Raw genomic sequence first — 21,297 nt, 5'->3', positions numbered from 1 at the left:
CCGCTCTGCCACTTACTGGCCCTGTGACTCTAGCAAGTCATTCAAACCTCACCCTTCTCATCTATGAAATGATACCAATGGGAGAACCCACCTGCCAGGGTTGTTGGGAAGCGTGTGTAAGTTATTAACACGTGTAAGAAAACAGAGTGGTACCATGCACAACAATAATAAATACCAGTTATTATTTTTATGGGATGCTGACACGTTAAAAACCCAGACCCAATTTCATTCCCTTTTCCCCAGCACCCTGTGAGGCAGTCACATATTAGGGAGGTGGGAACCAAGGGCCAGAGAGGGTAGGAGACTTGCGGAAGGTCACACAGAATAATCTGTCCAGTTGCAGGGATAGGTTGTGCCTGGAGTTTTCTGACACAACCAAGTACAGGCCTCCTGCAGCTTCGTATGGGAAGTGATCTGAGCAGTGATTGAGCAGTGACCAGTGATTGTCCTGGGGGATATTGGATCGCCTGGGGGTGGGAGGACCCCTGGGGGGCTACGTGCTGACTGGCTCCCTCTCCTCAGTGCCTAGAGCGAGCCATGAAGTTTGCATTTGAAGAATTTCACCTTTGGTACCAAGTGGCCCTCTCCATGGTGGCTTGTGGGAAGGTAAGACCCAGGGTACGTGTTGCAGGGGAGGGAGGTGGCACACCTGCCTTCGGGGCCTCTGCTCTCCTCCAGTCCCCTCCAGGGCTGGGCAGAGGGCACCGCGGTGAGTCAGAAATGTTCTCCAGCATCGGATTTTCACCTCTGGGAGAGTGAGGGGCAGCAGAGGGTCACACACTCAGATCCCCGTGTGAGTCTGGTGTCCACCTGGGAGTTAAAGGTGCGCAGCTGTGAGTCTGTGGATGTTTTTCTCCTAGCCCATGTGCACACATGGGGCAACAACGCACTTCCACGTGTGACTCGTTGAGTACCACTGCAGGCGACAGGCGTGGGGCACAGGTTCTGAGCGAGGGATGCATTCATTTGGGCCGTAGCTCTCTTCCTGCCCACCAGGTGTGGCATCAGGAAAGGACCTTCCCATGGAAGGACCTGCCGAGGATGAAAGAGTTGAAGGGTGGAGCAGAGGGGCAGCGCCCATGAGGGAGTCTGGGGGGAGAACTGCGCCAGTGGATGTGGCTGGGACAGAGGCAAGGGGAGCTCTCTCTGCCCCACACAAGGGGTCTGACTTTATCCCCAGTCACCAGGGCTGCCTTTGCTCTCTACCCACCAAGCCCTGTTCCAGCACCCCCCGGTTTCTGCTCTGATGAGAATTACACTTACATAAGCCTCTATTTTCAGCAGTAACATGAAAGGAAAACCTTTCCAGAGCTGGGTGCTGAGGGTGTTAGAGCCGAGGATGCTACGAAGGCAGGAAAGAAGGTGGCAGGAACTTGCAAATCGTTCCAAGAGCTGTAAACACCCAGAGCCCTTTTGTGGGGCTGAGGGAATTCCTGCCCCCTCCCCCGCCCATCTGTGCCACCTGCCATTTCTAGCCCAGCAGCTTGGCTCAGAGGAGGGCCCTCCTCGGCTTGCCGGCACCTCCTCCACAAAGGTTAGGCAGGAAAGAGGAAGAAGAGCAGTGCTGCTTCGGAAGAGGTGAGAAGGAGCCAGGGAAGTAGAGTGAGAATCAAGTGGGGGGCCTCCTTCCCCCTCTAACCCCCAGTGGGCCTCTGTCTTCCCAAACCTCTTCCCCAGCATCACCATGTTGATCACCCCCCAGAGCATCTTAAAGGCACAGACATGGTCTATCCTGGCTCTGTGCTCAGCAGGGTCTTGCCAAGGCTCCGGGAGAGCTCAGGCTGCAGCTAGAACGAGGCCTGAGGGGGGGGGGGGGGCTCGGAGCCTGGGCAGACAGCTCACAGCACCATGTGACAGTGTCTTCCTGCCTCTGGGAAACAAAGAACCTCTGATCTTACAATAGTGAGAATGTGGGCCAGGAGGAGAGGCCCAGGGCCAGGGCAGTGGTCCTTACCCTTCTTGGGTTGTGGGCCCCTTTGAGATGCAAAGGAAAACTGGGGAGCCCTCCTCTGAAGAAGGCTAGTTTTAATCTCTCAGAAGGTAGCTTTAATCTCTGACCCTGTGCCAGGAAATTCCCCAGTCAAGGGAGAAGGTGTTATCCTGGGAGGGATGGGATCTTCGATGGCCCTAGTGAGAGGAGCTGGGCTCACAGAGGTCCACACACAATCCAGCCCATCCCAGGCTCCAGGGAGCTGGTGTCTCAGCCTGACTCCTTCACAGACCAGCAAGGTGGGCACAAGAATGGGCTTACAGGCAGGGCGTTGTGGTGATTGGTGAGTTCCTCACACGTGAGGCTCCATAGGCTGGAGACATGGAATTATACCCATGCCTGCCTTTGCTGCAGCAGGAGATTGTTCTGGAAACGCACTCCCTGCCCCCTTAGGAATCCTGCACACCAGCTCAGTCTGCCTAGTTGGGCCAGGCAGCCCTGCAGCAGAGTGGCCAGAGCTGGGCTCTGCCAAAGCCCAAGGTGGGAATCAAGGTTCTGTACCTGCACTCGTGCCAAAGGTGTGGCCGGGTGGACGTATATATGTTGGACACCTCAGCCTGCTGGAAGAAAAGACGAGGTCCATGACATGATTTAGGTCGCTCCTTCTCTTGGTCTCCTCAGCAGTCACATTGGCTGTGTTGCTAGGTAACCACCATGACAAAAAAAACAAAAAACAAAACAAAAAAAAAACGCAAAAACCCAAGCTGCCTGCCCTTACTGGAGTCCTCTGATGGCTCCTAAAAGAGCAATGCTGGGGTGCCTGGGTGGCTCAGTGGGTTAAAGCCTCTGCCTTCGGCTCAGGTCATGATCCTAGGATCCTGGGATCAAGCCCTGCATTGGGCTTTCTGCTCAGCAGGGAGTCTGCTTCCCTTCCTCTCTCTGCCTGCCTCTCTATCTACTTGTGATCTCTGTCAAATAAATAAATAAGATCTTTAAAAAAAAAAAAAAAAAGAAAGAGCAATGCTTTGTGTCTGTGTGACGTGAACATGGATGGTCAGGGTTGTAGAACCTCCATCTCAAGGATAGAGAACCTTCCACTCTGCAGAGGGCAGCAGCCAGAGAAGGAGGCCAAGGGGAGCCCGAGGCTTGCTGTGGTGTGTGGCCGGGGTTCTGTGGCCAGGGGGGTGGGATTGGCATTCATAGGAGAAGTGGATCGCCTGGTGACTCCTTCAGGCCCCTCACAAGGGCCCCTTCCCCACAGCTCAGGCCTGGAATAGGACATCTGCTGACGCCCACCTGTGCTGGGTCTCACACCCTCACTTTCTGAGAGAGCAGTGGGGAATGGTAGCTTTGGTCTTCTCCCCCTGGCCTTTCTGCAGGCACCTGATAGGCAAGAGCCATGGCCACTTCTCTCTTCTTCCTTCTTCCGGCAGTGACCCCACAACCCCAGCCCAGCACCGGGCACAGAGCCAGCCCTTGGCTGAGACATCTCGAACAGACCTGATATGCCTGAGCCCAGAGCCTCAGTCTGTCATGTCTGGGCTGAGAAGAGCTTTTCCTTAGCTGGTGGGGAAGGGAGGGGTAGCTAGAGAAAGACTGGGCATCCATCTCTCTCTCTTCCAGTCTCTCACACGGAGTTTGAACTGGTAAGCCTTCCAGAGCCCCCATTGCCTCAGTGGTCCCCCTGGAGTTGCTGGGGAGGGTGAAAGCTAAGTAATGGTAAGGAAGCCTGGCTCACAGTAGGGCTTAGTACAGGGGAACTGTGCTCATACACATGCCCCTGCCTGCCTGGGGTGTCACACAAGTATGGAGTGTGCACACTTGCCGGGGGAGGGGTGTCCCTGTTGAGTTTCTTGGAAAAATGTTGAACGCAGTCAGAAGCCCCGAGTGGTGGTGTGTGTCTCGTGTGTGTGTGTGTGTGTGTGTGTGTGTGTGTGTGTGTGTGTGTCTAGCAGGGAGACCCAGGCTGCTTCTCCTACCCTAGGAGTCACTGCAGAGGCAGGAAAGGGCAGTTCCGAGCCTAGAGCCATGGATGGGTACTGTGCCTTAGAACAAGCTACATAACTTTCCTGCCTTTCATCTTCCTCATCTGTAAATAGGGACATGCTCACCTACCTCATAGGAGAGTTGTGAAATTTTAATTAATAAAGCACCTAGAGCAGGGGGAAGCAGACTTTCTGTACAGGGTCAGATAGGAGACGTTTTTGATTATGCAGGCCAAACAGCCTCTGTGGGAACTCCGCTGTGTCATAAAAATAGCCGTAGGCAATACATACATGAATGGGTGTGGCCGAGTTCCAATAAAACTTTATTCACAGAAGCAGGCAGAGGGCCACATTTGGCCTGTGGGCTGTGTTTTGCTGAGCTCTGATTTATACCTGTGTGGCGCATAGTAATATCTGAATAAGTGTTAGCTGGTGTTCTTTTCCTCCTTATTATGACTGGTAGCATTACTGCCTGCCTGTGGATGGTCTCCTGTCCTGGCCTTCCGTCCACATGCAGCCATGCTTAGTAGGTCCATTCTGGCTCTGTCTCTGTAGCTGAGTCCCTGCAGCCGTGAGGGGCGCCAGACTCCTGTCTGGAGGGTCTCTTTGCCTCTGCCAGCTCAGCTTCTCTCCTTCTCCTCTGCCAGCCATTATGCACCCCCATCATCTCCCGACCACGGCCCTGCCTCCCAGTTCTCTGGAGCTTCGGCCTCATCTTGTCACCTGTAAACCAAGGCTGTTGAACTCAGAAGTTTGAAAGAGCCCTTTTTTGCCCCTAAAATTTCTGTGGTTCACATCTGAATTTTTTTTAGAAGCACTTCTACCTGTTGTTACCTGAGCTCTTGTTACCTGGGCAAGGCTCACAGCCTCCATTCTCCAGATGCGGAATCTGGGGCCAGGGAGGGATTTGTCTGCCAACGTGGCCCAGGCTCCTCCCACTGGGCCCTCTTCCTGCCTCCTAGGGGGAAAGGGGTGCAGAGCAAGGACTGGTTATTTGGGAAAGGCCCCCCTGCTATAGGCACGAGACCCCCGGTCTGTTGAGACCCAGGGCTGCCGGTGACGGTGTCACCTGCCCTTTCTTCTGCAGTCAGCCTACGCCGTGTCACTGCTGCGGGAGTGCACGAAGCTTCGACCCTCGGACCCCACCGTGCCCCTGATGGCCGCCAAGGTCTGCATCGGGTCCCTGCACTGGGTGAGTGAGTTGTGGGGGAAGGGCCCTGGGCCCAGCGACTCCTGCAGAAGGGTGGCAGGTGGGCATGAGATCAGGGTGTGCACACCTTGCTGTGTGTATAAGGGGTGGGGTGGGGGTTGTGTGGGGAGCTGTGAGGCAGGCAGGCCTGGAAGGAGGAATCGTCTGAGAAAACCAGCCTCTGTCTGTAGCAGTAGGTTCCCCGACTCAGGCTGGTATCAGGTTTATGGTTCAGTCTTGAGATGTGGTCTCCAGGGAACCAAATGTAGAGTCAAAAGTAGCAGGGGCCCCTGCCTGCCCAGCGGTGCGATAGTGGGCGGGACTCAGAACATCTGGGCTGGCCGTCACTTGGACGGATGTTCACATTGCTATGGGGGGCAGTGCTGTGTGGGCAGGACTAGAGGTGGCCTCTTTTCTTGGGCCATCATTCCTTTCAGCTTCAGCCTGTGGGTCCCTGCCCTGTGCTCAGCTGCCTGCCGAGGGCTCTGCCGAGGTGGCTGAATGGGCAGGTGCACCCTCTCCCCATAGGCCAGGTGTTCCAGCAGCTTGGCTCTGAGGCCCTCCCAGAAGCCAGCAGCACGGAGCCATGAAAGGCACTGGGCTCTCCTCCTTAGGCTTCCCCTGGGGGCTGCTCTGAGCCTGTGGGGTCTTGGGGTGGAGCCTCTGCAAAGGTGTCTCCTCCTACGGGAGCCTTCTTCCCAAGGGTCCCCGCTTCCTTGTGCCCACACCAGCCTCCTGAGGTCAGGGGCCATCCTAGAACAAATGCATCCTCTCCTGCCTGTTGGCCGTCTGCCCTACCACCTCTCTTTTCTTCGGACAAAATAGCTCCCATTCCTTCATCAGCCCTCCAGGCCCATGTCTCCCCATGGGGAGCCACTCCCACACACAGGCCTCCCCTGCCTGTTCTCCCAGCCCCCCAAGCCCACCCTCTCTGTGGTTGGGTGCCCAGCTTGTTCCAGGCTCCAGGGGCCTACAGCAGCCTGTCCACCTCCCACTGCCACTGCCCCCTCCTTGGGCATCCAGCCCTGGGAAGGGAGACTCCATGTTTGAAGCCTTCCTACCAAGTCTCCCAGGGACTAGAAACTGGCCCCCACCCTCTCTGGGTTCCCACCTTGCTGCTCCGTGGGCCTTGTCCTCTCTTTGCTACAGAGAGGACTGCCTCCCTCACGTGAGGAGCAAGGGGGGAAGAGTACCTTCCCGTCTGTCTCCTGGTTCTCAGATTTCTGTAGCTGAGGTGCCTGCATGGCCGCCGTGGCCCCCCTCACTGTGAATGGCGGAGGAGGGGGAAGCATGGTGTCGGGCCCCAGGCTCAAGAGTGTGGCTTCAGTGAGGGGAAATCTGGCAGAACCACCTCTACAGGCTCCAGGCATTAGGAAGTGGCTGCGGTGTGAGTTGGGTTGGAGTTTCCCTGCCCACCTCCAAGTGGTCTTGGTACACAACCTTGCTGTGCCTTGGTTTCCTCATTCTTAAAATGGAGATGATAACAGTCTGTTCCTCAGATGTGGCATAAATGACATAAAGTATGTAGAAGGCTGGATGGGTCAGGAGATGCACGGAGGAGGACGCCTTGGACTGTGGAGGGCTCAGGCCTGTGGTAGGTTCTTTCATCACTGCTTTCTTCCCCCACCCTGGGATTAGTGGGGAAACCCCTTACCCCCCACGTCTCTCCAGGGGACCTGTTGGCACCCTGCATCTTACAGGTGGGGAGCTGTGGGGACGTGGGTGATATGCGGGTGTCAGCAGAGACACCCAGACCGTTGCTCTGCAACAGAGGGCCGTGGTGGGAGCTAGGGGTCACAGAGATGGTGGGCTTGCTGACCCCTCACTCACACTCCTGAGTGTTCTTGGGGCTCCTCAGAGGGGCTTCACGCCCATCGCCTCACCAAGCTGGGGCTGGGATGGGCCCCTGTCCTCCCCGAGGCCCCCAGCTCTGAGGTGGCTATGGGTGTCCACCCAGCCGGCAAGCGCCCTTGCCAGGAAGCCTAAATTTAGGCCTTCCCACCGTGGAGGAGCTGTTTCCCTCAGCGGTGTAATTACAGTCATTACATGCATTCAGATTACATGGTAATAAAATTAGGATCCAATCAGTCCAAATTGAAATCAGATGAGTTAGGAGCAAAGTCATCAATGACAACATAAATAGAAAAGCCCAAAAGGAAACTTAAACATACAGACTTGTCATCAGAATCAGGGAGGACAGTGAGCTCTTTAACTTCAGCTGAGAAGCCTGCATGGCTTTGGAGGCTGGTTTGAGCCAGGATTGAAACTGGGTCCAGGCTCAAGCCAGGTCCCGCTGGAGGGAGTTGGGGGGTGACTCCTGGCAGCCATCCCTAACCTGGAACTCCCAGACCTCCCCGAAGCCCCTTTTTATACCTGCCTTGGACACCTAACACTTTACCTGGTAATCCCCTGTGTCTCTTGAGGGCAGATTCTGTCTCTCTTCCTTGTTGAAACCCCAGCCCAGAGTTCACGTCGGTGCTTATTGGATAGATCCTGCTGGCCGACGAGCGTAGCCGCTCAGCAGCCAATTCTGCCTTCTATGGTACTTCTCTTCCCAACTAGTCGGGGAGCTTCTTCACTTACCACATCTGCACCCTGAGCCCTTCTCCCCAGCAAAGAACCCTGCATGTGGATAGATGTCCACTCATATCTTCTAGAATGACTCCCGCCCCAGCTGGCTGGGAGGGATGGTGCGGGAAGTCTGCCTCTGGTTCAGTGGGTCTCAGGTTCCCAAATTGGCACTGGGCAGAGAGCAGACCGTGGGTAGCAAAAGGCAGCCTGTTCGCCAAGGAGGCCAGGAGAGGGGCGGCCCAGCACTCTCTATTCCAGGGCCATGAGCAGGAAGAATGGGTCTGACCTCGATAGGCTGAGGGGTGCTGCTGTTTGGGATGGAGCACAGTTCCTGAAAGGCAGCTGAGGCCACCTCTGCCTTTTGCCATCACAGTTCTTCTGGTTCCCAGCAGCCCCAGCAGGCCCGGCCATTGCCCAGCCAAGCTCCATGAGCAGAGGACAGAAATCTGGGGGTGGACAGCTTGGCCCAGGTTGCAGGAAGGGAGGTTGAAACTGGGACATCTGAAAAACGAGCTGTGCTGGGTGAAACCAGCCGGGGTGGCCATGTGCCCAGAGGTGGAGCACCTGCTGTCCCCACATCCTGTCTGCGTGCCCAGAGCCAGTGTGGGACGCCCTAGGCTGAGCCTGGGTCTGAGAGCAAGGTGGCCCTCAGGTCGTGGTGCACCAGGCAGAGGGACCCATGCAGTCACAGGCTGGCTGACATGGGGTTTGCTGCAGGGTGATTGCCCCCCAGGGCAGGCGTGGGGGCAGGCGGGAGAGCACTGCCCCTGAGGCTTAGCCTGAGGCTCCTCTAGGTAGGGAGGGGGCATCCGAGGCTCTGACCCAGGGACAGCAGTGTGTGGCAGCCTTGGTGTGGCTGATGTCTTGCCAAGGTCCCTAGCTGGTTATTTGGGGCAGGAAGAAAAGAATTGTAAATATTTCTTTTTAGTATTTCTCCAAACACATTTATTTAAAATGTATCTAATTTAAAAAGTTGAGGCTTCCCTAGGAGGATAGGAGATGGGGGTGTGCATGTGTGCTGCATGTCACACACGAGAGGGGAGTTAGGAAGCAGGAAAACAGGCCAGGCTCCTCTAGGAAAGGTCTGTGGTGTCTCTCGGCCTCTTCCGTGAGGGGAAGAAGTGTGGAAACGGCACAGGCTTTGGAGGCAGAGAGCATAGAGTTCAAATCCCTGCCTACCCACTTAGCAGCTGTGTGACTTCAGGGAATAATTCACCCTCACTGGGTCTCCTCTGTACCCCGGAGGCAGTCACATACACCCCGTACAGGTGGCTCTGACACCAGAGCCAAGGAGCGTTGCTGCCTTGCACACGACAGGAACCTGCTGAGCAACAGTCCCTTCAAAACACCAGGTTCTCAGAAGGGAGGTGCTTTTGTGTTTCTACCTTCCTTGTTCAGATCCAGGGGTGGCCAGAGCCAGGAAGACGAGTTGAGGGTTTATGAGGCAGGGAAGAAAGAATGCCAGCCACCCTGCCACTGGATGTGGAAATGAGGAAACCTCGCCCTGTTCCTCTCAGGAAGGGAGAAGTGCGTTTTCAGTGGAGCAGTTAGCAACAGGCCCCGGGCCCCTGGAAGGGCCTGAGGAGAACCAGAGGTGCTGTTTCAACAAGCTTGGCAGGCTTAGAAGGGAACTTTCTCCAGTTCCCAGGAAGGGAGGAAGAGGCTGAAATGCCACAGGAACAACCTCTTTGGCCCAGTGCAAGATGGATGAGGCCACCGAGCCAGAGGCCTGTCTGTGTGGGCACCAAATTGAACAGCCTGGAGAGCTGTCGGAACCTGTGAAATCATGGGAACACGGCCCTTCTGGAAAACCAAAGTAAAGGGTCCAAACGTTAGAGTTTTCCCGCATCCTTCTCCCAAACGGTCAGAGAGGAAGAAAGGTGGGAACCGCCAAGGGCAGCCGTGACTCGGGCAGCTCAGAAGGATCCAGACGCAGGCTCAGGAGACCTGGGTTGGACACTCAGTCCTGTCACTCCCTCGCCAGGTGGCTTTGGACAAGTCCTCTAAGCTCCCTGTGCCCCAGAACCTTCCGCTGTGTGACACCTGTGCCATCAGGCTCTAAACTGCTCTAGAATGGCAGGGGCATGGGGGCATGGAGGGTCTCTACCTGGACTTTGTGGCGAAGTGACAGGGCTGCTGTAGGTAAAAGAGATATTAAAAAGCAGTATATCACTGGAAGGAGAATGGTGGAAAAGAACTTTAAAAACCCATCCCTTTGGAGGTGTTTTGATGTGCAAGGAGGGCCCAGCACTGTAACCCTAGCAGAAGCCCCAACCTTAGCGCCACCAGCTGTTGACTTTCAAGGCCACCAGAGGAAGTGACTGGAGACTGGAATGGCTAAGTGAGGTAGTCCCCGGGGGAAGGATGATGGGGGTGGCTGGAGACAGGCGAGCGCTGGGCAGCTCGGTCAGCCGCTGGATTAGAGCTGTGGCTTTCACGTTGGAAATTGAGACCCGTTCATGGGTTTTGACACAGAACTCCTTTTTTGTCTTTAAAGATTTTATTTTTATATATTTATTTAGAGGGGGAGGGGCAGAGGGAGAGAGAGGATCTCAAGCAGACTCCGCCCTGAGCCCAGAGCCTGACATAGGGCTCGATCTCTTGACCCTGAGATCATGACCTGAGCCAAAATCAAGAGTCGGATGCTTGACCGACTGAGCCACCCAGGGCGCCCCTGCTTTCACTTTTTAAAGAGGGAGGGGGGTGCGTAGGGGCAGACAGAGAGGGAGAGAGCGAATCCCAAGCAGGCCCCACACCCAGCATGGAACCCGACACAGGGCTTGATCCCACGACCCCGAGATTATGACCTGAGTCGGACGCTCAACCAACTGAGCCACCCAGGCGCCCCTTTTGCACTTTTTTTTTTTTTTTTTTTTTTTTAAAGCTAAAGTATGGTGAGCTCTCCTGGCCCAGAATGTGATGTGTGTGAACCGGAGAGTGACTTTTCCCTGTTTGCCAGTAACCATTGAGCTTTGTTCCCGGCACCTTCCCTACACGAGTTACCAGAGATCAAAGCTGGCATTTGCTGAGAAGAAGGACACGGTCTTGGGAAGAGTGTCTATACATGGATGCGATGGGTTTCTAGATTCTGTAACTTGTACTTGGTGGTTTATAAAGCGGCTTGCTCCTGTTTGAACGGGGCATAATGATGCCTAAAGACAGCGTATGAGATGAGCTTTATCAGTCATGGGATGTGGGGGGAGGGGGCAATTTGTTCACTTAACCCTTTAACCCTGTCCCCCCTCTGCCATGAGTCTTCCTTGGACAACTGCAGCCACATGATTGTCCTTCCCTTGAAGCCCCGCCGGCCCCATGCCAGCATCACACAGTGGGGCCTTACTTAGGGGCTACCCTGTCCTGTGGGGGTCAGCTTGTGGGGATTGCGCGCGAGCTCATACAGGCCGCCCTCTCCCTTGTCGTCGGGGCTCCCCAGCCGGCCCATCACAGAGCCTGCTGCTGCAGAAGCCTCGGCGGAGGTCTCTGCGGAGGGGCAGGTGGGGGTGGGGGGTCTGAGTCTCCATTTCGCAGAAGAGGACCTCTGGGGCACAGAAACTAAGTGATCTGCTCCTGACTCCTTAGCTGTCAGGTGCTGGGTGAGGACCAGAGCTGGTGTCCGCAGCTCATCTTTCAGGCTCACACACCCCCCACCCCCACTGCCCCAGGTCCCGCTGGGCCAGGTGCCACAGGACACTGATCTTAGCTGCTCCAGCTTTGGGCCCGCCTGGCCGGTGGAGGCTGGGCAGCAGGCAGTGGACGGGTTTCCTAAACTACGGCCTCCCCCAGACCTTGAGATCTGGGGCCTGATGGTGTCAGAGCTTAGGTCCTTAGACTCCGTGCTCCTCTCAGTGACCAGCCCCCTCATACTGGAGGTGGCCCACTGCCCAGGCCCGCAACCAGAGCAGCACCACGAGGGGGCTGGAATGCTGCCTTGGTCAGCACGCGTCAGGCCGGCGGACATGCCTCAGAGGGATTCAGCATCCCCTGCCCCGCCCCCCGCTCCCCCATCGCTGTCTGGGCTGTCGAGTCACATGCTCTGCTTCCTCGTGTTTTGGTTCTGTTGTTTCCCTCCCTGCACGGTGGGCTCTCTGCTCCTTCAGCCCTTTTCCTGCACAGGGCTTCCCATGAGTGTGTGCAGAGGGGAGGCATACCCAACTCCACTCTGCCAATGGCCTCTGTCTCAGGTCTCAGCTCCGCATCCCAGGGATGGAGGGGCTACCAGCCTCCTGGCTGTGGCCAGTGGTCAGGCCACAAGATGTGCAGAGCTGAACCCTCTCCTTCCAGGGTGGGGTAGCCAGGAACAACACTGGCGTGAAGGCCAGGAGCCAACTTGGGTTTGAATTTAACTCCTCGGTTGAAGGTAGTTCCCTGATGGGCCTCTGCCGGAGGCAAGATGTCCCCCACAGGGGGCCGTGACATCTGGGTTTCAGTGGGGCTTTGGGGTGTGCCAGTCCTTGTTCTCGGTGACGCTAACATCAGTACACTGCTGTGCCAGACTAAGGGACGGGTGACATTCCTGGGCTGGGGAGGAGGAGGAGGGCATCTTAGAGGCCTGTGGGCTGTGAGTGGGCATGGCAGAGACCCCCAGCTGTCTCCTGCCTCCCTGACTGGCCTGACTGCTGTAGGTGCCCCAGACGGCTTGAGAGGGCTGCCTTGTGTGTGTCCTTCTTCGTGTCACATGACGTGTGTGATGGTGTGTGCACACGTGATCTGCGCCCACTGGCCCCTTTCCAACTGGAACAGTTCTTCCTGCTCCCAGGACAAAAACAACCTCAGGCCTTTTTCCCCTGAAAAGTTTGAGCTCCCTGTGTCCATGAGCGAGCTCAGAGACAGAGCCAGAGGCAGCCTGCCCGTTCTGCAGGGTTGGCGGTGTCCCCAAGACCCAGTCCCAGGGCCCTGCCTGCCCCCAGCCCCGGCTTCCCTCTCTTTGCTGCACAGGTCAGGCACAGACAGAGACCAGATGGTGGAAGGAGCTGTCACAGACTGGGCTGGTCCTGGGTCCCTACTCTTGGCAGAGTAAGCTCTAGGGAGCTAGGCTGTCTGGGGCGAGGGAAGCTGTTTCCTGTGAACAGAGCTACCACCCTGTGACGTGGAGCACAGCCCCTTGGGTTGCTGGGAAGAGGTCCAGGGAGTTGCTGCTATAGGAAACAGCCTTATTTCTTCCACCTAGTGGTGGTGTGGTCTCGGACAAGCCATCTGGCCTATGATCGTGCTGCCCACATGTGAGGAATTGTGGCTCTGCGTGTCCCAGGCTGGTGACTGCACCTCCGGCATGCCGGGGCCAGGAAAGCCCTCCCAGTGACCTGTGCCTCTCCTCTTTGCAGCTGGAGGATGCAGAGCGCTTTGCCATGATGGTGATTGACCTCGGGGAGGAAGCCGGGGAGTTCCTTGCCAAGGGCTACCTGGCACTGGGCCTCACTTACAGCCTGCAGGCCACTGACGGTGAGTGCCGGGGCCTCAGAGCCTCTGCTTGGGGGTGGTCAGGCCTCCCAGGGGCCCCTCGGGCATCTCTTCCCACCAGTGCCCACCCCACCACCCAGCACATCTCCCTCGAGTACACACACACACACACACACACACACACACACACACACTCTCACACACCCCTCAGTCCCATTTCTACTCTTTTACCAGACTTCATCACTCTCACACATGCGTTCTTCATGGGCGCTTCCTTCCAGGCGTGGCCCAGCCCCTTGGCAGAGCTGCTGCCCGCCTCTGGAACTCCAGGTGCTCACAGTCTGTAATACGCTACCCGCCTGGACCCCACAGGGTGTCTGAATTCTGCTTTGCTCTTACCTCAGCACTGCTGTGTCCCTCTGGGGTCTTTTAAACCTCCCTTGACACGTGGAGCAGTGCTGGGTACACAGTCGGGGCTTAATCAATACTTGTCCTTGGAGGACGGATTCCACTCCTGCCGCCCTGAGCCTGGCATTCTTTCCCGAACCCTGCCTGCTCAACCACGTGTGCCCCCATCAGTGAGGCAGTCACTGACTTCTCTATGCTTGCAGGAAGGGGAATGATGGTGTCCCGTTCAGACTAAACCTGGAAGAGTAATCTGACCAGGGCTGGGCTGGGGCCTGGCTGATAGTAATTTTAAAGCTTACCAGGTGATTCCGTGTGCATCTAAGGCTTCAAACGCCTGCCCTTAAATTTTAACACTGAAATATTGTTAAAATGGTTACGAAAACAGAGTCCTATGAGTAAGGAAGCCCCCGGAGGCAGGCATCAGCCCTTGGAGGCTGTCTCTCAAGGGTTAGGTAGCAGAGAAGACAAAGAGGTGAAAGGAGCTGGTATGCTAAGGCACACACTGGGAAGCTGGGGCCAAGTGGACGCCCCACACCGTCCCCCAGTGACTGCTTGAATGCAAGCATTTGCTGGCCAGGGCCCTCGTGGGGCCTCTCCCTGCAGACCTCACGTGCCCGGGATGGGGCAGGGCTGGGCTGGCGGCCCCTCACAGCTCGATCTTTGTCTTCTCTTCTGCAGCGACTCTGAAGTCCAAGCAAGACGAGTTGCACCGGAAAGCATTACAGACCCTGGAGAGGTGAGGGGGGGCCCCCGGCCCAGCAGAGGCACCAGGTGGCACATTCACATGCTTTATCTCTCTGGACCCCTTGCTGGAGACAGACTGAAGGTTTCAGGCCCCATTTTATTGACCAGGAAGCCAAGGCTCTGAGAGCTCATGTGGGAAGTGGGGACAGGCCTCTGGGGTGAGGTGGGGTGGGTGGGCTGAGCCCTCCAGTGATGGCAGGCTGCCCCCAGACTCCTCCCCGCTGCAGCTCAGAGCTCTAACCTGGGAATCAGAGCCCATGACTGTTGTGAGAATTCTGTGAGATAGAGCTAGAAAAGCACCTCGCGAATGCACCTTAAGTGTAGCAGGGACTCAAAATTGGTGTTTGCCTCCTGCCAGCCCTTCTCTGACTTGAGGGCTGTAAGGAGCCCCCATGCCATCCTCGCAGACATTTCCTGGCATCCAGGGTGCTGGAGGGAGGAAGGGAGGGGGATGCCAGAGAAACCCTTCTCCAGTACTGCTGTGAAAGCTGCTAGCCTGTAGGCGGTGCTAGACGTCTCGTGCCACCTTTATGGGAACATATTAGCACATCCAGCCCCGCTCCGGCCCTGAACCCAGGGAGGTGACAGAGTCCCATCTGAGCCAATCCCTGCGGAGCTACCAGGGCCAGCTCTTCATTCCCCAGGCTTCTCTCCCAGAGAGGTCCTTCCCAGCCTCTCCAACCACAGGGCTGTTCCCTTCTGTCCTGCGGAGGAGATGTCAGGCTCCAGGCTCTATATAAGGCCATCACAGGGCCTTGGCCAGCTCTCTGGGAGCCTGCTGCCCACGGGCTGCCACCACCATCCTCCCCCACTGGGCAACCTCTGAGAACCCCTGACATTTCTCCCTGCAGCACATAGCCCAGGGCTGGCATGCTGGAGGCCCACGGCACACACAGGGTGCCCAATCCTTGCTCGTTGACCTGTCACTCCTTCTCCCCATACAGAGCCCAGCAGCTGGCGCCCGGTGACCCCCAGGTCATCCTCTATGTCTCGCTGCAGCTGGCCCTTGTCCGCCAGGTGGGTTGTCGAATTTCCTAACTCCCAGGTCCCTGAAGGCTTAGGAGCTGCTCCTGCTACCACTGCTCTGCCCAGTTACGTGACCCTTTGCAAGGACTTGACCTCTCTGAGTCCCTGTTTTCTCATCTGTTACATGAGTCCCTTCGCCCTGCATCTCTGAGGGACCCAGTCAGAAAATGTGGTAAAGCCCCTGGGGGGCACCCAGGAAGGGATTATTCTTGGCCCTCACGGCCACTAGAAGGGTTCGGTCTCCTGAGACATTGCTGAGTGACTGACTGCAGGAATAGGTCCTCACCTTCCACCAAGCTTTCCCCACAAGGCTCAACTTCCAGGTCCGGGGTGAGGCTCTTGGTACCTCTCTGCCACTGTCCTCAAGGAACAGCACTCTGCTCTGGTGTTCCGAAGATGTGCACATACCTGAGAGCTCTGTAGTTTTCACCCTCCATAAAAGCACTGGTGCTTCTCTTGCCAGTCAAGTTCATGATAAGCCTCTGGATGAGAAGGCAATGTTTTACTGCTCCGCGGCTGCCTGGGCCCTGGGGACTTGAGGAGGGACACGCACATCTCACACATGTGCAGAACTGGGCAGAGTGTTCTCTCATGTCATCCTACCCTCTCAGCCACTGGCACAGGCATGACTGCCCTCCTCACTTTGTAGCTAAGAACGGCAGCTCAGAGAGGTCGACCGAAGGCTCTAGCGAAGAAGTGGCAGGGCCAGCCTCCATTCCCCACCCACCCCCCACCCCAGAGCCACAGCTCTTGCTAAGGTGGGCCTCTGAGCAGGAAGAGGTGTTTGAGTGCTGGCCTCCATCCCTGCACGGACAGGTGCGGAGAGGCCCCCTCTGGCTCTGCACACGGGGACAGGGCTGGCCTCCTTGGAGCCCCCACACCCACCCAGGTCCTCTGTGCTGTGCCATGAACCTGCCTCTTTACCCCCAAGCCTGACCCGGGACGACAGCACCCTCTCGCCATGGTACTTTGGGCCGTGTGTTCTTGTCAGAGCACCGGCGCCATGCCCGGGGCCTAGGGTCTCACTTGAGTCTGCTCTGCCCTCATTGGCTGGCACTAGCCCCGGAATCCTGGGGGGAGGTTGGGCCTTGGAGAAGGTTGCTCAGCCGGCCATCTTCTTGGGCAGATCTCCAGCGCTATGGAGCAGCTGCAGGAGGCCCTGAAAGTGTGCGGGGATGATGCCAATGCCCTCCACCTGCTGGCGCTCCTTTTCTCGGCCCAGAAGCACTACCAGCACGCCCTGGACGTTATCGACATGGCCATCACAGAGTACCCCGAGAACTTCAAGTGAGTTCCCTGTGGACACGGCTGGGGGCTGGCCTGCCGCAGACACAGGTGCCCGTGTGCGCCCCCACCCTGTCACGTAGCCAGCTGGTGCACACTGATTAAGTGCCGACTGCATGCACAGCCCCTGGCTGGAGGATGGAGGTGGGGACAGGCCCCGTGGGGTCAGAGAAGGCTCTGTCATTCTGTGCCTGGAGGCATTGGCAGGAGGGTGGCGTGAGTGATGAGCTCCATGCTGCAGCTGCAGGCTCTAGGGGAGCTACAGGGACCCCAGGGGAGACTGTTTTCACATGCACATGCTGGAGCTGCTTCCACCTCGCCCTGGGCTCTGCGTTTGAGCCACACAGGGACACTGCTTGTGTAACTTAATCATAACCCTGGCCAAGCCAGTTTAGGGTGAGCTGCTCACTCTGGCTGGGCTGGCAGAGGCCCAGTGAACCACCTCCCTGCCCCTAGGCAGGTCACAGGCATTGGGAGAAAGGGGTTCCCTCCTTCCTGAGCAGTCCTGGCCTCTCCCTCCATCCTTGGCAGCTCCACATCTGCCCCCCTCAACCAGGTCACACTGCCCAAAGGCCCCTCTCTTTGGAGCAGGGTTCACGATCATTTGGCCCAGGCCATGGTGGGTGTGGCAGGGTGAGACTTTCCTGCCCCCACCTAGACACAGAGGACCCACTGCCACCCAGCCAGGACACTGGGGAACAGAAGACATGCTGGGCCACCTGAGGCAGGAGGGTGTGTGGCTCTGCAGGAGGAAGTAAGGAAGTTGGTCATCTTTTGTTTTCTGCTCTTTTCCCTAAGGCATGTGATACTGGGGACAATAGATCTTGTTTCCCTGATCCTGGGAGCCCAGGATGATGGGCCCTGGAGCACCCCTATTCCCACCATGTTCCCCCTTTGGGTCTATTCAGCACAGCCAAGGCTGTCTTGCTTTGGAGAGCAGAAAGAAGCACGGTGCCGGCTCCCTGGAGGGGAGACTCACACTGGCAATGAAGACAGGCTCACAAAGAATCAGGGGAAACTGGTGGGTGCTGCAGCCATGTTAGCTGATAAAGGGAAGCCGCAGCTGTCCCAGCCCAAGGAGGTTCCCTTCATGTGGGGGACCTGGGCATCTCCTCTGTCCATCCCCAACTCACTGGGGGCAGAGCTGGCTTTCCTGGGCAGTTGGCCTCCTTCAGCCCCACTGCTCCTAGTCCACACTGACCCTCTGCCCACAGCACTCTGACTCCTAACCCTTCCTGTCCTCCTGCCATCCTGTCTTCAGTGGGGCTCGACTGCCCATGGGCCAGGAATAAGAAGAGCTGCTGCGTGACCAACTCTACAGAGCCCGTCCTTTGTGTTGAGGAGATGGCCCTGACCCTCAGCCTCAGCCCTGCATTTGGGAGATTACTGAAATTGAAATTGAAATCAGTTCACTTGAAAAGGCAGATAGCTTAGGGAATACTAAAACACAGATAAAATAGTGTGTGTGGCCAAGAGATGAGTTCCCTTGTCTCATTAATCCCAAGCACAGTACAGCATTACCTACTGTGTAGAAGTTTATTTTTTTTACTTTCAGTGAAAATACATAAAGGACAAAGGCCCTCCTTTTCCAGTACCAGTGACATCACTTTTTTCCAAGCTCCACTCTCACGAGCGTCAGGCAGAGTCTGATCCACTGTCTGCTGCCAGCCATGCATGTGCTTGTGTGCGTGTGCGTGTGTGCACATGGGTGTGTGCGTGTGTGTGTGCGTTTACTCCATTGTCGGTTAGGCTTTGATGGAGACAAAAACTGTGCGGAGGAGAATTTTTTCTTTTTAAAGATTTTATTTATTTGACAGAGAAATCACAAGTAGGCAGAGAGGCAGGCAGAGAGTGGGGTGGCGGGGAGCAGCCTCCCCGCTGAGCAGAGAGCCTGATGCGGGGCTCGATCCCGAACCCTGAGATCATGACCCAAGCCAAAGGCAGAGGTGTAGCCCACTGAGCCACCCAGGTGCCCCTGCGGAGGAGAATCTTAAACTCCTAGAGTGGGAAAGGGTCCTGGCCCTGCCCCAGGTCGGAGTGTGTGTCATAAGAGTCTGGGCCTGGCATCTGACGTTGTTTAACGAGCAAGTCCTTTTCCCAAGTGCAGTGTTACCTGCCAGTGGAGGCTGGGAGCAGAGGGGGACAGAGCTGTCCTGAAGGAAATGGCACAGGGAATTCTCTTACTGCCCACCTGGCCCTTCCTCGGGCCCCCAGTCCCCTAAGGGCCCTCCTGTTCCAGCATCTGGCATCTCGCTGCAGTGTCTCTTCCCAGCTTTTGGGTTGAATGCTTTCTGCTGACAGAATCATGTTCCCTGGCCTGAGGTGGGGAGGCTAATGGCACTTTTTGAAAATCTGCTTGGAGCCCACAGTGTGTAGGGTGGGGGTGTTGGGTTTGGAGGGCAGCGTTCTGGCTCTCCCTCAACCCCCAGCCCACCTCAGGGGAGGCGCCTCCTGCCCCCTGGGCTCTGGGGCTAGGTGAAGAAGCCCCCCTTCTCCCCAGTCTTTCATCCCCTCATCAGTAGTGTGTATGCCCTGCCCTTCACGGGTGCTTCCCCCTTTCCCGCCCTCACCTCACTCAGGGGCCAACTCCCTCACCAGAGGCTTCACTCACTGAAAGTGTCATCATGGAGGGTGGGGAGAGGTGGTCCTTGCTGAGGTTGGGGACTCCCCATTGTGAGGCCCATGGGTGTGCTTCTAGGCCACCAAGAATGCCTAGACCTGAACCATAACAGTTGTCCCTATACTCCTGTGTCCAGGGAGATGGCTTTCACCAGATCATCTATGGGACCCTAAACCCAAAATAGGTGATAGGCTCCTCCCCGGCTCAGACTGTGTGCTTGGTTGATCTGTAGGATACCCATGCCACTCTGGGTCAGCTGTGTCCCTACTTCTGCTGGAAGAAGCCTTCTAAAGGGGTGGGTTCTACATGAGAACAGAATGGCTCCATCCAGACACCACAAGGTCACTGCCAGGGCATCAGGAGCTCGGGCCATGGGGCTGGCAGTAGGGAGACCTCTCTGAGGTTCGAGCCCAAGAAGGGAAAGTGTTTGAGTATCATCCCTAGGGTTCTTCTGGGTTTTTTTTTGTCACTGCAGAAAGGCCTGGGGACCTGAGCATCCCATTCTCCGTGGTCCCTTGCTCTGCAAAGCCTGCCCATGTGGGGATAGTAGGGATAGAGAAACAGGGGTAGACTCTTTATCTCGAAGCCACCATGAGTCCCTTCCTTGGAAGGCCAAGAGGACCTCTGTCTTGATTGGAGCCAGCCCTAAAAGACTGCAAAACTAACTTAAAAAAAAAAAAAAAAATATATATATATATATATATATATATATATATATCTTGTCTGTCCTCCTAAACTGTGAGAAAATACATTTCTGTTATCTTAAAAAAAAAAAAACCTTTTAAAAAATACCTATATCTAGGAGGTTGGGAGTGGGTGTGGAAAATCCACAGGCCACACAGCTCTGTTGGAGTGACCATAGAGCCTGACCACAGCTCTTTGTGAATAAGGCAATACCGGTCCCCACAGATGGGATGGCAGAGTACAGAAACCCGTGGATTAGCAGGAAATGTCATTGAGCCCATTACCGGCCAGGGATCACTGAAAAATGTCATTGCCCTTCCCTGGAGCCTGAGCTCTACTCCTCCAGCTGCTCCCTGTGCCGGGAACAAGCTGCGTGTGGCCCCAGCTGTTGTCACGGCAGATAATTCACCTGCTGGTCCCGTCAATACCATGGCAGCAAAACAAAAAAAAATCAAAACCCCTTCACTCTGGCGTCCGTGTCCCCAGTGAGGTCTCTATGTGAGAGCCTGAGCTCCGTATGCCTCCGGGAGGCCCCCAAGGCTGCTCTAACGGGCTGAGGCTTTTCAGGGGCTCTTCTCTTCTGCAGAACCTGCCCGTGCGTTGGCTCCCAGAGGCTGTCTTAGTGAAGGAAGAGGCTGGCAGGCTAGTGTTGAGGGTGGAGGGGGCCTGGCACCGGGCATGGGAGTGCAGGGGGCAGGCCAGTGGGTGGAATGGAGCCCTTTCCATGCGAGCTTATCCCCATGTGAGGGTCACAGGGGGGCCCCTGCCCTCGCCGGGTCGTGCTGTCTGTCACCTGTGCCACTTCCAGAAGCTTTCTCAAATGCCAGACACGGACATCTGTCCTGCCTCCGAGTCCCGTGGTGAGACTCAGACAAAAGGAAGTCTCGCAGTCGGTTTAGAAGCGTGTTCAAGGGCAGCAGCGTGGTGGTGGTGGGGGGGTGTCTGGAAGGCAGCACACCCACAGTGTGAGACCACAGCGTGGGACCCGAGGACAGCGTGGGTGGAGGGCACTGAGCTGGAGGAGGGCGCCATTCGTGCAGGCCCGGGAGGCACAAGCCTAGGCAGGAAGCCCCGTGAGAGGTGTGGGAGCTCCTTAGCTGTGCCCAAGGGAGGCCACCATTCCTCTAGGCAGGCGGATGACTCCTGGAGAGAAACCCAGCCCTCGTGGAGCTGAACTTCCGAAAATCCCTTGAAATTCAGGGATTAGAAAGCACAGCACAGAAGACCTTGATTTCCATGCTGCAGGATAAACTTTAGTGAACGGAGCTTGGGTTTAAAAGGCAGAAGTTTAAAAGGCAGAAACGTGATGAGGCAGAGACCGATGTCCCCGTGGGGACAGTGTGAACCTGGCACCGGGCAACCAGACACCCTGCACAGCTTCCTGAGATCCTGCGGGCTTCCCACTAAGCCCTGGACACGTGTGCTGGCCGGCCTGCAGGGGGCCTCAGGGGGGCAGCAG

The 21,297-nt window shown here is 56.6% G+C and overlaps 1 protein-coding gene across 2 annotated transcripts in view; it reads left to right on the top strand.

Annotated features, from left to right (window-relative positions):
* LOC111155861 (tetratricopeptide repeat domain 7A) overlaps positions 1-21,297 on the top strand; it is a 115,358-nt gene that overhangs the window by 56,807 nt on the left and 37,254 nt on the right. Inside the window, exons 10-15 of one of the 2 annotated variants that reach the window (XM_022516282.1) lie at positions 523-606; positions 5,003-5,107; positions 12,997-13,114; positions 14,159-14,216; positions 15,169-15,241; positions 16,377-16,537. In XM_022516282.1, coding sequence (XP_022371990.1) covers positions 523-606; positions 5,003-5,107; positions 12,997-13,114; positions 14,159-14,216; positions 15,169-15,241; positions 16,377-16,537 — 599 coding nt within the window. The remainder of the gene's footprint in view (positions 1-522; positions 607-5,002; positions 5,108-12,996; positions 13,115-14,158; positions 14,217-15,168; positions 15,242-16,376; positions 16,538-21,297) is intronic. The other variant, XM_022516283.1, reaches the window with a different exon arrangement.

This window comes from Enhydra lutris, unplaced genomic scaffold, assembly GCF_002288905.1.
Source record: "Enhydra lutris kenyoni isolate GAN:26980312 unplaced genomic scaffold, ASM228890v2 scaffoldscaffold44, whole genome shotgun sequence".
NCBI classification, from domain to species: Eukaryota; Metazoa; Chordata; class Mammalia; order Carnivora; family Mustelidae; genus Enhydra; species Enhydra lutris.
This window is presented reverse-complemented; position numbering and strand designations above follow the sequence as displayed.